Below are 13,625 nucleotides of genomic sequence, written 5' to 3'. Positions count from 1 at the left end.
TATTCCAGCAGCAGCTCATCTCTCTAAACAAGTGACAAATGGCACCTGTAAACGTATCGAGATGCCAACATTTGCTGTGCAATGTAAACGCAGACCGGAGGCTTGATGATGGTTGACAACTCTCTGTTTCAGCTTTGCTCCCTATTTTCTCCCCATCCCGCTTCCCTCCAGCACTCTCTTCCCTTCCCTTCCCCATCACCCCCCCCCCCCCCCCCCACACACACACACACACACACACGCACCTTCAGACTGGAGCATTAGCCCCAATTACATCAGAGTCATTCCATATGGTGTCCTTTTTCCCATCTGGTGCCAGATTGTGTGGGAATAGGAATGGGGGGGGGGGGGGGGGGGGGGGACGGGGAAGTTTCCCAACCAAAGAAGAACGTGCCGGCATCCGAGGCAACGAGTAACTCTGGTTATTAATAAAGTAATTGGGGGAGTTACCATGTGACTCGCTGCTCATTTTTAATAATTTGGAAAGTTTTCTTGGCGTGGAGGAACGGGCTATGGAAAATCCCCGCTGACCTTGGCCAGGTTGTGGTGTGTGAGCGGCGCTAGTTACCCCGCACAGCCCGGGCATGGAGCAGCTGAAGCGGGAGCTGCGCACCGAGACCTTGTGGAGGGCTCTGCCCGCCGAGTTCCTGGGCACGGCCGTGCTGGTCTTCTGCGGGGTGGCCAGTGCCCTGGCGTGGGCCGGGCAGCAGCCGCCGGTCCTGCAGGTGGCCCTGGGCTTCGGCCTGGCCGTCTCCGCCGCCTCTCTCTTCACGCAGGGAGTGGGAGCCGGACACCTCAACCCTGCTGTCAGCCTGGCGCTGCTGGTCAGCCTTCGCATCAGCCCGCTCCGGGCGCTGCTGTCCGCGCTCATGCAGAGTCTGGGCTCCATCGCTGCTTGCGCGCTGCTGCAAGCACTCACCCCGCTCCATGTCCGCGGGGAGATGGGGCTCAGCAAGGTAGGAGAGCGGGGGGATGAGGTGGGGGTGTGTGGGAGAGGAGTGGAGAGGGATGGAATGGGATGGTAGAGGGGGCGAGGGAGGAGGGAGGTGGAGGGGATGGAGAGACGGAGGGGAGAGGGATGGAGTGGGTGGATTGAGGGAGATAGGGATGCAGAAATGGATGGGGGGAGAGGGTATTGGGGAATGGGGGAAAGGGGAAAGAGAGAGGGGGAGAGGGGTGGATGGAGAGGGAGAGAAAAGAGGGAGAGGGCGAAGGGAGGTGGAAGGGAGAAGAATGGAGAGGGGCAAGGCAGGGAGGAAAGTTTGTTTGAGTTTGTTTTATTACCACGTGTGCAATGGTACAGTGAAGCGTTTTTGTTGCGTGTCAGCGGAAAGACATGACATGATTACAATAGAGCCATTCACACTGTACAGATGCACGATAAGGGGAATAGCGTGAATAATTGACGTACAAGATCAAGTCCAGTAAAGTCCGATCAAAGATAGTCTGAGAGTCCCTAATAAGGTAGATAGTAGCCCAGGACCGCTCTCTAGTTGTTGGTGGGATGGTTCAGTTGCCTGATAACAGCTGGGAAGAAACTGTCCCTGAATCTGGAGGTGTGCGTTTTCACACCTATGCCTTTGGCCGGATGGGAGAAGGGAGAGGATGGAGTGGCCGGGGTGCGACGTCCGTGATATTACTGCTGGCCTTGCAGAGGCAGCGTGAGGTGTAACAGAGAAGATGCGGATGAAAGAGAGATGGCGGGGAGAGGGATGCAGACATGCATGGAGGGAGAGGGTGTTGGTGAATGGAGGAAATGGGTGAGAAATAGAGAGAGGGGGGGGGGCATGAATGGAGAGGGGGGTGAGAGGAAAGTGATAATGGGGGGGATAGAGATTGGGAGAGGGATGGAGGAGGAAGGAGGGAGCCGAGGGGGATGGAGTGGGTGGATAGAGGGAGACAGGGACACAGCGATTGATGGAGGGAGAGAGTATGGAGGGATGGAGGAAAAGGGAAAGGGATGGAGGGGAGAGGGAGGGATGGGGTGGGAAAGGAGAGGATGAAAGGGGAGGAAGTTTGATGGGGAGTGAATGAAGGAATTGAGCGGTTGTAGGAGGGATTGCGCGGGAAGGAGGGAGAACTGGGAGTCTAGGAAGGAGTGGGTAGGAGAGGGGAGTGTGTGGGTAGGAGAAAGCATGGGGAGAAGCAATGGAGGTGAGGCTAGTAGGGGGAGGGGGAGAGAGTGAATTTAGTAGCGAGTGGGGGTAGAGGGGAGAATGGGGTTTGTGAGAGTTACATAGAAACATAGAAACATAGAAATTAGGTGCAGGAGTAGGCCATTCGGCCCTTTGAGCCTGCACCGCCATTCAATATGATCATGGCTGATCATCCAACTCAGTATCCCGTACCTGCCTTCTCTCCATACCCCCTGATCCCCTTAGCCACAAGGGCCACATCTAACTCCCTCTTAAATATAGAGTTGGAGGAGGAAGTCGTGAAGAAGGGTTTCGGCCCGAAATGTTGCCTATTTCCATCGCTCCATAGATGCTGCTGCACCCGCTGAGTTCCTCCAGCACTCTTGTCTACCTTTGAGAGAAGGAAGTCGTGGGAGATGGAGCTATTGAAGCACAGGAGGGATAGAGGGGTGGGGAATAGAGGTGGGGGGTAGAGGTGGAGAGGATATAGAGGGGTGAAGGATAGAGGATCAATCAATGAGGTTAGCAAGGTAACAGGGGTGAAGGATAGAGGATCAATCAATGAGGTTAGCAAGGTAACAGTGAAGGAGGGAGGATGGGTTGGAGGAATGTAATTCTTGAGGAGAGGAGAAATGAAGTGAATGTCGGAAGCAGGCAGAGAGGGTGGGAATGAAGGAACGGGGGCAGAATAGAGGACTTGTTCCATCGACTGATCAACACCCTGGATAGGCTGCGGCACCTGTTTTGGTGAACTCATGCCGAGCTCGAACTATGGGATCAGTTTCAGTTGATAAATGTTCAGCCCGGCTATGGGATGAGTGTGTTGCTGGTAGGGGCAGCTTTTATTGGCTTGAAAGCGTTAGTCAGTGGTAAACAAGCTCTCTGCCAGAGGCAGTTTAAACAGTGAATTAGGATGGCGTATGGAACTGGGTAACTAGTGATCACCACAAACTGAGGTGAGCAGTTAGACCCAACATTTTGTCGGTACGGGTAGTTCTGCTCCAACATGTGTTTCCCTAATGTGAATTGGATATAATGTGACTGATGAAATAGGCACCATTATTTGCATTTCATGGGCTGAAGTGGCTATAGTTGATTTCTATCCGGAGCGAGAGATCAGCTTAAAAAATACTTTATAAATTGACAAGCAGAAACGATAGATAGACACAAAAAGATGAAGTAACTCAGTGGGTCAGACAGCATCTCTGGAGAAAAGGAATAGGTGGGTCGAGACCCTTCTTCAAACTGAGTCAGGGGAAAGGGAAACAAGAGATATATGGCTTATCACGGTCTGTATCTCTCGTTTCCCTATCCCTATCAGACTCAGTCTGACACACAGCCCAGGAATCCCAACACGCCTCCTGATACACAGTGCTTCCAGTCTCCCGTCAAGCTCAGAGAGGAAGTCCTTTCAGTAATTCGAAGCACTTGGTCCCTGGAACAGCAGACACATGGCATTCACACAAGGTACACCCCTCCCGGGTGTAAGAACCCTCTAATCCCCTCTGGAAGCACCTTGCCCCGACTGAATAACCTGTATCATGCTCTCATCACCATTCTGGTTTAAGATGCTTTCAGTGAGTCGAGCCCAGGGCTGGGGGTGGGGCAGCTGCGGTTGGGGCAGCTGGGGGATGAGTTTAGACGGTTTCTGAGGTGGTATGTGTGGAGATCCCAGGTACTCCGAGACACCTGAGATTGTTCACCAACATTCCCATGCACATAATGTTTTACCAGTATTATGTGTGCAAACTAGTTTAAAAAATTGAAACCACATTGCTTGTTGCCAAATTTTTGCTAATGCTTAATTTCCAACCACTTTACTCCACAGCCTTCTGCTGGCGTTACACAGATCCAGGCCTTGGTAGTTGAAGTCATCGTCACCTTCCAGCTTGTACTGTGCGTCTTTGTAATCTCACAGAAGGAAAGCCACTTTGAAGGATCTGCACAGGTGGCCCTCGGAGTTTCTGTGACCCTTGGACATTTGGTGGCGGTGAGAATGATTCCATGATGCCATTACTCAATGCCTAGCAGTGCCTGTCCCTTAATTCCTCAAGTCCTGTGCAGAGCACGGCTAGTGAACCTTGTTTTCCCGTGCAGTGGGGAGACCTGGCCACTTTGTCCCACTAGAGCTGGGCATGGTCGCTGTCAATCCTTGAGGACCATGCAGCCTAGATGAGATGACAGCCAGGCTCCATATTGGGCAATCTCTGGATTTTTGATCACACGGCACTTGAGACTGCAGATCCAGGCATCAATTTCCAACCTGTCCTCAAATTCACTTGGGACCATTTCCGACACCTCTCTCCTCTTTCTTAATCTCTGTCTCCATTTCAAGAACCAAACTATCCACTGTTATCTGTTCAGTACAGATGAAGGGTCTCGACCTGTCTATTTCCCTCCATGGATGCTGCCCGACTCGGTGAGTTCCTTCAGCAACTCACCTGCTCTTCGTTCCGATTTCAATCTGTTCATTTCTCTGTCTTTCCTCTCAGGACGGTCTCATCTTTGACATGTTGAACTTTCAAGTCAGACACTGTAAGTGGGACTGGGAATCATCGTGGAGACATCAAAACCAATGAGCAAGTCAAGTTGACATCATGGAGATATTCAGAAGGCAAATACAAAAACTGACTTTTTTTTCCATCTTTTTGAACACTTTTACTTATTGACCATAAAATGTGTTGTTTTTGGGGAGGAACAATTGAATCAAAGTATTGAGCCATCAAGGTTCCATTCAGGTCTCAATAACAGTTGTGCTCCATGACAATGGTCATTTGGTAGCTCAACAGCAAGAAAGTAGGAGAAGGCCATTGTGAATAGGGGGCTATGTACGGAAAGATCAAGGAACATGATCATCCGAAGTTGGCAAAACCTACCTGGGGGGAGAAATGATAAAGCCCCAATCAACTCATTAAACCTCGTGAGATAAACCTTTGGAAATGGGCAACAGGTCGGACAGCGTCTGAGGTGAGGGAAACAGAGTTAACACTTCAGGTCAATGACTCTATGTCAGAACTGGGAAAAGTGTTGTCCAGGCAGCGAGAGCAAGAGGAAGAAGGTGTTTTGCTAGTCAATGACCGACAAATGTAGATAGAGGATCACTGGATTAAAATATACTGGCAGTATGAGGTCAATATCATTCATTAGAAATTAGTTTCAGAAAATAAAGAATGGCAGTAATTATTTAAAATACAGGAAAACTGTAAAAGCCGGTGGATTATGCAGGACTAGCCACAAACAGCAGTAAAGCAGAACCTGGGCTAGAAATATGTTCATACAAGCCCAACAATTGGCATTGTGCTGTTGAAAGTCGCATGACGATGAAGTAATTCCGCACTAATTCTGTGTGTTGGCAACAGCCGATGACGTTGTCCCTTCCCATAAGTAAAGTAGAGGATGGTGCAACGTCCAAATGCTGTCCGACCACATTGGCTGAACATTTGCCAGTTGTTGTTCACGCAGGAGAAGCTGGGTTTACTGACGCCGAAGGTTCACGTTATTTAAAAGGGCAGGTACACTATACAGCACGGGCCAAGCTGCTGCACACCACTGCTACAGGCCACAAGGGCGGCTGCATGGGCGCAGCAGTAGCATTGCTGTCTTACAAGCGCCAGAAACCCGGGTTCGATCCTGACTACGGGTGTTGTCTGTGCGGAGTTTGCACGTTCTCCCCGTGACCGCTTGGGGTTTCTCCCGCTGCTCCAGTTTCCTTCCACAGAGATACAGGTTTGTAGGTTATTTTATTTAATTTTTTTTTTTTTTTTTTTTTGTCTCCAATACTTTTTGCATTTTTCTTCGTTTTTTTTTATAACTAGATAGGGCTAAAGGGATAGATGAAATAGAGAGAGGGAAGAAGGAAAAAGAAAACTAAAATAAAAAATAAAAAAAGGAAAAGGAGTGAAAGAGGTAATTGAAGAAGAATGGAAAAATTTGTTAAAGTTTAAAAACATCATTCGAGATATGTTCGTACATTTCGAAGTATAGCATTTCATCCAATCTTTAGTCCGGGTGCTAGTCAGGTTCCTGTGCTGAACTATTCTGACCCTTTAAATAATCAATAAAAGGAGACCATGTTCCAACGAATAATTCCTGTTTATCCAACAGGGAAAATCTGATTCTTTCCATGTTTAAGGTCTCCGTCATTTCTATAATCCACATTTTGATTGTGGGGGCCGTAGGGCCTTTCCAAAATTTTAGGATTAATTTTTTTCCTGTTATTAAACTGTAATCGATAAAGTTTCTTTGTGTTATTCTAAGTGTTTGATTTGATTCTAATATTCCGAGTATTATTAATTTTGAGTTGGGTTCCAGTTGTGTGTTGATTACTTTGGATATTATACTAAAAATATTTACCCAAAATTTTTTAATTTTTGTACAGTTTGTAAACATGTGCGATAACGTAGCTTCTAAATGTTGACAGGTTTGTAGGTTAATTGGCTTCTGTAGATTGTGAATTGTGCCTAGTGTGCAGGATAGTGCTCGTGTATGGGGTGATCACTGGTCAGTGTGAACTCGGTGGGCCAAAGGGCCTATTTCTATGCTGTGTCTCTAAAGTCTAAAGTTACTCAGAAGCTTACCTTGCCATGCACCCGCGCATAATTCCTTGCATCAACACTGAAACCCACTGCGCATTTGTCTGGGCCTGGCTTTCTCTCCATGGCTGACATGGATGTATCACATGTACCATTGAGGATCGAGATACCAGCGCGGAAACAGGCCCTTCGGCCCACCGGGTCCGCGCCGACCAGCGATCACCGCATATCAACACTATCCTACACCCACTAGGAACATATTTTGTTTTACATTTACCAAGCCAATTAAACTACAAACCAGTACGTCTTTGGAGTGCGGAAGGAAACCGAAGAAGTCTATGCCACGGGGAGAACGTACAAACTCCGTACAGACCGGTCCCGTAGTCGGGATCCAACCCGGGTCTCTGGCACTGCATTCGCTGATAGGCAGCAACTCTACCGCTGCGCCACCGTGACCGCCCTAAAAATTGTGTTCCGTGAGCAACACCACGCAAATGTTGGACAAGAGCTCAGAACCAACAACTTAGTCATCCAAGCTTCATCTGGAGTCATGGCAACGATCAACACCTCTGAGGAGAGCAGCCCGTGTGCGTTCCATCATGGTGCCCAAAGTGGGCATGTTAGCTGATGATGGAATACATTCAGTCATAGCACATCAGCAAACAAAGCAGCCCATGCCTGTTTGCAACAGTGGAGACTGGGCTGGCGTGGCAAAGTGCCAGGTAATGACCATTTCCAACAAGGTAGCTCAATCACTGCCCTTGACATTCAGTAGAATTACTAATGTCAAGTCTAGTCCCATCAACAGCTGGGGTATTACTACTGAGTAGAATCCCAGTCAGATAGGACATAAATGGTGTGGCTGCAAAAGCAGGAGAAAAGCTGAGTATGCATGCAGTGGTGGACTCACTGCTTGACAGTCCATATCTACAAACACAAACCAGGAGTGTGATGGACTCCACTCTACTTGCCTGGATATATACAACTCCAATAACTCTTGAAACTCAACAACATCCAGGATAAAGCAAACCACTTGGGCACCCTATCCAGCAACCTAACATTCTCCCCCTCCACCATCAACACACAGTGGCTGCAGTGTGTACTGTCTATACAATGCACTGTCATTACCAACCCAAACATGTCAGGACAAAGGCAGCTGGCATATGGGAACTCCATGCCTGCAGCTCTCCTTTCCAGTCCGACACCATTCTGACTTGGAGATATGTTGATGGTCCTTCATTATTACCAGGTTTGAAGTTTGAACTTTAGATTATTGCCACGTGTACTGTCCTGTTAAAAACAGTCCGCGGAAAGATAGTACATGATTACAATCGAGCCGTCCACAGTGCACAGATACATGATAAGTGCAAGATTCAGTGCAAGATAAAGTCCAGTAAAGTCCGATTAAAGATGAGAGAGAATGGGATTATTTCCCGTGGAACAGGAGGTTTAATTTTGTTTTTTTAATTTGACTTTAAAAAGGTCAAAAACCCGGGAACATCTCCCATGTGGGTAGAGAGATGAGAGGGACAATGAGGAGATACCTCCTCCAGAGGTCACAGACTGAGCGTGTGAGAGAAGCAGGAACCCTCATGACACCTAAACAGTTTGCCGTTGGGCGCAGCGGTAGAGTTGTTGCCTCACTGTGCCACAGACACAAGTTCAATCCTGACTACGAGTGGCGTCAGCACAGAGTTTGTACATTCTCCCCGTGAAGGTCAAGTAAGAATTTCATTGTTCTATCTGGGACATATGACAATAAAACACTCTTGACTCTCTCTCTCTTGACTCTCGACCACATGGGTTTTCCCCGGGTGCTCCGGTTTCTTCCCACATTCCAAAGATGTACAGGTTTGTAGGTTAATTGACTTTGGTAAAATTATGAATTTTCCCTAGTGTGTAGGATAGAGTCTTCGTGTGCGGGGATCACTGGTCGGCGCGGACCCGGTGGGCCGAAGGGCCTGTTTCTGCGCTGTATCTCTAAACTAAAAGCTGTGACCTACAGCCGATGGTTAGTGCAGGATGAGTGAAAAAACCTCCTTCAGTGTTGGACCAGCAGAGGGCAGCAGCCATCAAAGATGGAGGCTCATTATCAGGTTTGCCAAGGCAGTTGTGGATGGCAATAAACGCTGGCCTTTCCTATCAGATCCCACAAATGGTTACACAGTAAGATTTGTTCCAGTAACGCATGTTCATTGCGGTTTTGTTGTAAGCACACTCTCATCAGCTGAACACCAGCACTAAGTTCAGCCAGAGTATGGAAGTGAGATTGACCGACTGACCAAATGGTGCCCGCACAACAACCTGGCTCTCAATATCAGTGAGACCAAGGAACTGATTATGGACTGATTGGGGAAGGGTGAGGACCCACAATCCTGTTCATATCAATGGGACGATGGTGGAGAGGGTCAATAACTTCAAATTCCTGGGCGTGCATATTTCCGAAGATCTTTCCTGGACCCAACACACTGATGCAATTGTAAAGAAGGCACATCAGCAACTCTACTTCCTGAGAAGGTTACAGAGATCTGGCACGTCGATGAGGATTCTCCTAAACTTCTATAGGTGCACGGTAGAGAGCATTCTGATTGGTTGCACCGTGGCCTGGTTTGGCAACTTGAACGTCCAGGAGTGAAAAAGACTACAAAAAGTTGTGACCACTGCCCAGTCCATCACCGGCTTAGACCTCCCCACCGTCGAAGGGATCTATCGTAGCCAAAATCATCAAAGACCCACACCATCCTGGCCACACACTCATCTCACCATTGCCGTCGGGAAGAAGGTACAGGAGCCTGAAAACTGTAACGTCCAGGTTCAGGAACAGCTTCTACAGCCATCATGCTATTAAACACAACATCAAATAAGCTCTGAGCTCTGAACTGCAAAATACTATTATTATTGCACTATATTTGTTATTTATTGAACTTTTTCTTTTTTTTCTCTTCCCCCGTTATATACTATGTTTACATATATTCACATATTCTGTTGTGCTGCAGCAAGTAAGAATTTCCTTGTCCCATCCGGGACATATGACAATAAAACACTCTTGACTTGAGGTTTAGCCTTGTAATTGTCACGTGTACAGTGAAAAACTTTCTTTTGCATGCTATCCAAATAGACCAGATGTACCTTACAGATGTACATTCAAGTCAAATTCAAGTATGAGAGATAGAGCAAAGGGGAAGATCCAGCGTGCAGAATGTATACTTACAGGTTGAAAAGGGATTTAAAAGAGTAGAGTGATTATATAGGGTGGTACAAGATCCTTCTCTGGGAAGAGCACGCAAATAGTCACCACAATCTGGTACCATCTCACACCTGTCTTCTCATAGTGACCACTCTCCCACCCACAATGATGTACTCCCACTCCCCACCCACAGTGGCGGCTCACCCCCCTATAGTGACCAGTGTCCAATATCCCAGCCCTCACCCACACTAACCAGTCTCCCCACCCAGTGACCCACTCCCCCCCAAAGTGACCACTCTCCCTCTCCCCACTCACAGTGACCGATCCCCCTCTCCCCACTCACACTGATCCGTTCCTCACCTCCACTCACCGTTTGCATGCACACATTTTGTCATCAGGAAGAGCCCACCAGACTAACTCTTGTTGCTGACCATCTACAGATCCGATTCACTGGATGCAGCATGAATCCCGCACGATCCCTGGGACCGGCTGTTATAACGTCAAACTTCTCTCAGCACTGGGTGAGTAAAGTGTCTTTACCTCCACAGGTGGCCGTGGGTTTAGTTTAGTTTATTTTAGTACTTTAAAGATACAGTGTGGAATCAGCCCACCGAGTCCGCGCTGACCAGCCATTGTCCTGCACACGAGGGACAATTTACAATTTTACCTGTCCATGTTTCCAGCAATGGTCCTCTCCTGTTAGCAGCGGGCACAATACCTGTGCAGGTCCTTTCGAAGCCCGGGATGATCCTATGATGAATCCTAAGTGGTGCAGCAGCCTATCTTTGACCGCGCTCCATATTTCTGTTTTCTCGTCTCATCAACCCAACGCCTGAATTGATAAAATCGCCTGTTTCCACAATATCTCTGGAAAGAATGTGGTGCAAACTGATCCATATGTGATATATCATTGCATGTCGGAATACCACAGATACCAGGTTACTTCATCGAGCAATGAGTCTAACTGTTCCCAAATTTGGTTGATGAACTGAGCTTTCAGTTTGACTCAGTTCTGTCTCTGGGTCTGGTCCAAATTTGGGCCTGTATCCAGCTCCTGCAGCTCCAGGGTCTGGTTTCAGTTTTAGCTGAAGGCCCAGTTCCTGCTTTGACTGAGGATCCAGCTCCTGATTTCTGTGAACAGAATCTGAATCCAAAGTATTGACAATTCCTTACCCCGCTTCACGGATGCTCCTTGACACAGTGAGTAACTCCTAGCCAGAGAAGTCCTTGGACACAATGTACAAGATTCCACTTCCTACAAATGCCGTCCTCATTACTCAGAAGACCAAGCTACTGTTGCGTCAAACACAGAACAGGCTGACTGCACTCTTGGACACCCTCTAGTTGTCCAATCCCCAGGCTGATGTTGGGAGCTGCCGCTTCTAGTACCTTCAGTTTAAATTGGGTTGGGTTGAGGAAATGTTCTCTGTTTCATTTGCTGGCTGTGAGCACAAGTTAGTGTTTCGGTAATTAAAATGTATGTTTTTATCCATGCAGATCTTCTGGGTTGGACCTCTGCTGGGAGGAGTCTTGGCCGCGATCGTGTACAGTTCTCTGCTGACGCCAAAGAGGTTCAGGTGCGGAGACTGCCTGAGTATGTGGAAGACAGATGCCGAGCCAGAACACAAGGTGGAAGCACGGCCCTAGACACAACACATTGCCTGCCTCAGCTGCAGCATATTCCTGCCTAATGCACGATAGAGTTGCTACACATTCACTTTATTATGTTAGAACGTGGTTAGAATTTTAACTAAAATAAAAAAAATCATGCATTTAAACTGCAATAGCGTAATGATGATTCTGGAGATATATTTACCCCCAATGGCTGAAGGAACGATAGTAACACACTGCAGTCATTTTATGATATAATGTATTCTATAATCTGAAATAAACACAATATATTGAGAGTTGAGTCGAGTCGATTGTTCACATTAAGTCCAAACAAACTCGGTGAAGAAATCCAAACAAGTTTATGCAATTTGAGTCTTTAGACTGCAGGGAGTAACTTAGAAATGATCTGTTCACTCAGTCGACATACCCTTGATGAAAGGATTCAACATCATCTCTGCGGCATCTAATCCCAAAACTACAAAGAACGTCTAGGACAGAACTTGGCTACTTGACTCAATAAGCCCATGGTACTCCACTTTGGCCTCTTATCTTTCCTTATCCACCCTATCACCATCATCCTCCCTTTTGGACAACCGGTTCACATCATCTCCCAACAATCTCATTCCTCTATATTTCACTGCGCAGGTTACTGTGCCCTCCATAATGTTTGGGACAAAGACCCATCATTTATTTATTTGCCTCTGTACTCCACAATTTGAGATTTGTAATTAAAAAAAAAATCACATGTGGTTAAAGTGCACATTGTCAGATTTTATTAAAGGATATTTTTACACATTTTAGTTTCACCATGTAGAAATTACAGCAGTGTTTATACATAGTCCCCCCATTTCAGGGCACCATAATGTTTGAGACACATGGCTTCACAGGCGTTTGTAATTGCTCAGGTGTGTTTAAATGCCCCTCTTGATGAAGGTATAAGAGAGCTCTCAGCACCTAGTCTTTCCTGCAGTCTTTCCATCACCTTTGGAAATTTTTATTGCTGTTTATCAACATGAGGACCAAAGTTGTGCCAATGAAAGTCAAATAAGCCATTATGAGACTGAGAAACAAGAATAAAATGTTAAAGGCATCAGCCAAACCTTAGGCTTACCAAAATAAACTGTTTGGAACATTATTAAGAAGAAAGAGCTTACTAATCACAAAGGGACTGTCAGGTCAAGGAAGACCTCCACAGCTGATGAATATAATAAAGAAAAAAAACTAAACACCTGTCCGACAGATCAGAAATACTCTTCAGGAGTCAGGTGTGGATTTGTCAATGACCACTGTCCGCAAAAGACTTCATGAACAGAAATACAGAGGCTACATTGCAAGATGCAAACCACTGGTTAGCCGCATAAATAGGATGGCCAGGTTACAGTTTGCCTAGTACTTAAAAGAGCAAACACAGTTGTGGCAAAAGGTCTTGTGAACAGATGAGACGAAGATTAACATATCAGAGTGATGATAAGAGCAAAGTATAAAGGAGAGAAGGAACTGCCCAAGATCGAAAGCGTACCACCTTATCTGTGAAATAGAGTGGTGGGGATGTTATGGCCTGGGCATGTATTAGGTATGTTACAATACTTACCTTCAGCGGCGCTGCAATTCTGCCACTGGCCGTGTGTGCGATTTTGGCGCGTTTGAGGGGGGGTGGGTGGGGTTAAAACTGTTTTTTTTCCCGACCTGGTCCTGGATTATATTTGTTGCAGTGCAAGATGTTGCTAAAGAATCATTCCGACGGCCGTTCTGTGTGTTTAAAAAAAAAATTTGCCCGACAAGTTAATCGCTGGAGTGATTTTAAAATCAGCTTCTGTAGCCGTCAATGCTGACAACGGGGCCGGATTTTATGTAGGGGACAGGTAAAAGAAAGTAGTTTATTTTTATGTATAAAAGTGTTTCTTAAGATGCATTTAATTCACATTTTAAGTTGCGAAACGGTGATTTTTTCCCCTGAAGCACTGGCAGTATATTTGCTGCCGATATGGGGACTAAAATCACTGCAACCTCAACGTTCCAAATGGTCCCGTTCCAGAAAATCCCACAGGCAAGTTGATTTAAATGGCCATTAATTTACAGGTATTAAACATCAAATTCCTTCCATTTGGCCTATAAACCCATGACAATGAGATTTAAAAATTGTGCAAAAACGGGAAAGCAGAC

At 46.7% G+C, this 13,625-nt stretch overlaps 1 protein-coding gene across 1 annotated transcript; it reads left to right on the top strand.

Moving 5' to 3' along the window:
• Positions 1-469: 469 nt before the first annotated feature.
• On the top strand, positions 470-12,084 carry LOC129710242 (aquaporin-5-like). Its single transcript, XM_055657104.1, has 4 exons — positions 470-953; positions 3,961-4,122; positions 10,292-10,372; positions 11,349-12,084. The coding sequence occupies exons 1-4, from the start codon at positions 582-584 to the stop codon at positions 11,496-11,498; spliced, it is 765 nt and encodes a 254-aa protein (XP_055513079.1). The 5' UTR covers positions 470-581; the 3' UTR covers positions 11,499-12,084.
• Positions 12,085-13,625: the final 1,541 nt, after the last annotated feature.

The sequence above is a fragment of the Leucoraja erinacea genome, chromosome 27 (genome assembly GCF_028641065.1).
Source record: "Leucoraja erinacea ecotype New England chromosome 27, Leri_hhj_1, whole genome shotgun sequence".
Lineage (NCBI taxonomy): Eukaryota > Metazoa > Chordata > Chondrichthyes > Rajiformes > Rajidae > Leucoraja > Leucoraja erinaceus.
The sequence above is the reverse complement of the archived record's forward strand: the minus strand, read 5'-3'. Positions and strand labels throughout refer to the sequence as shown.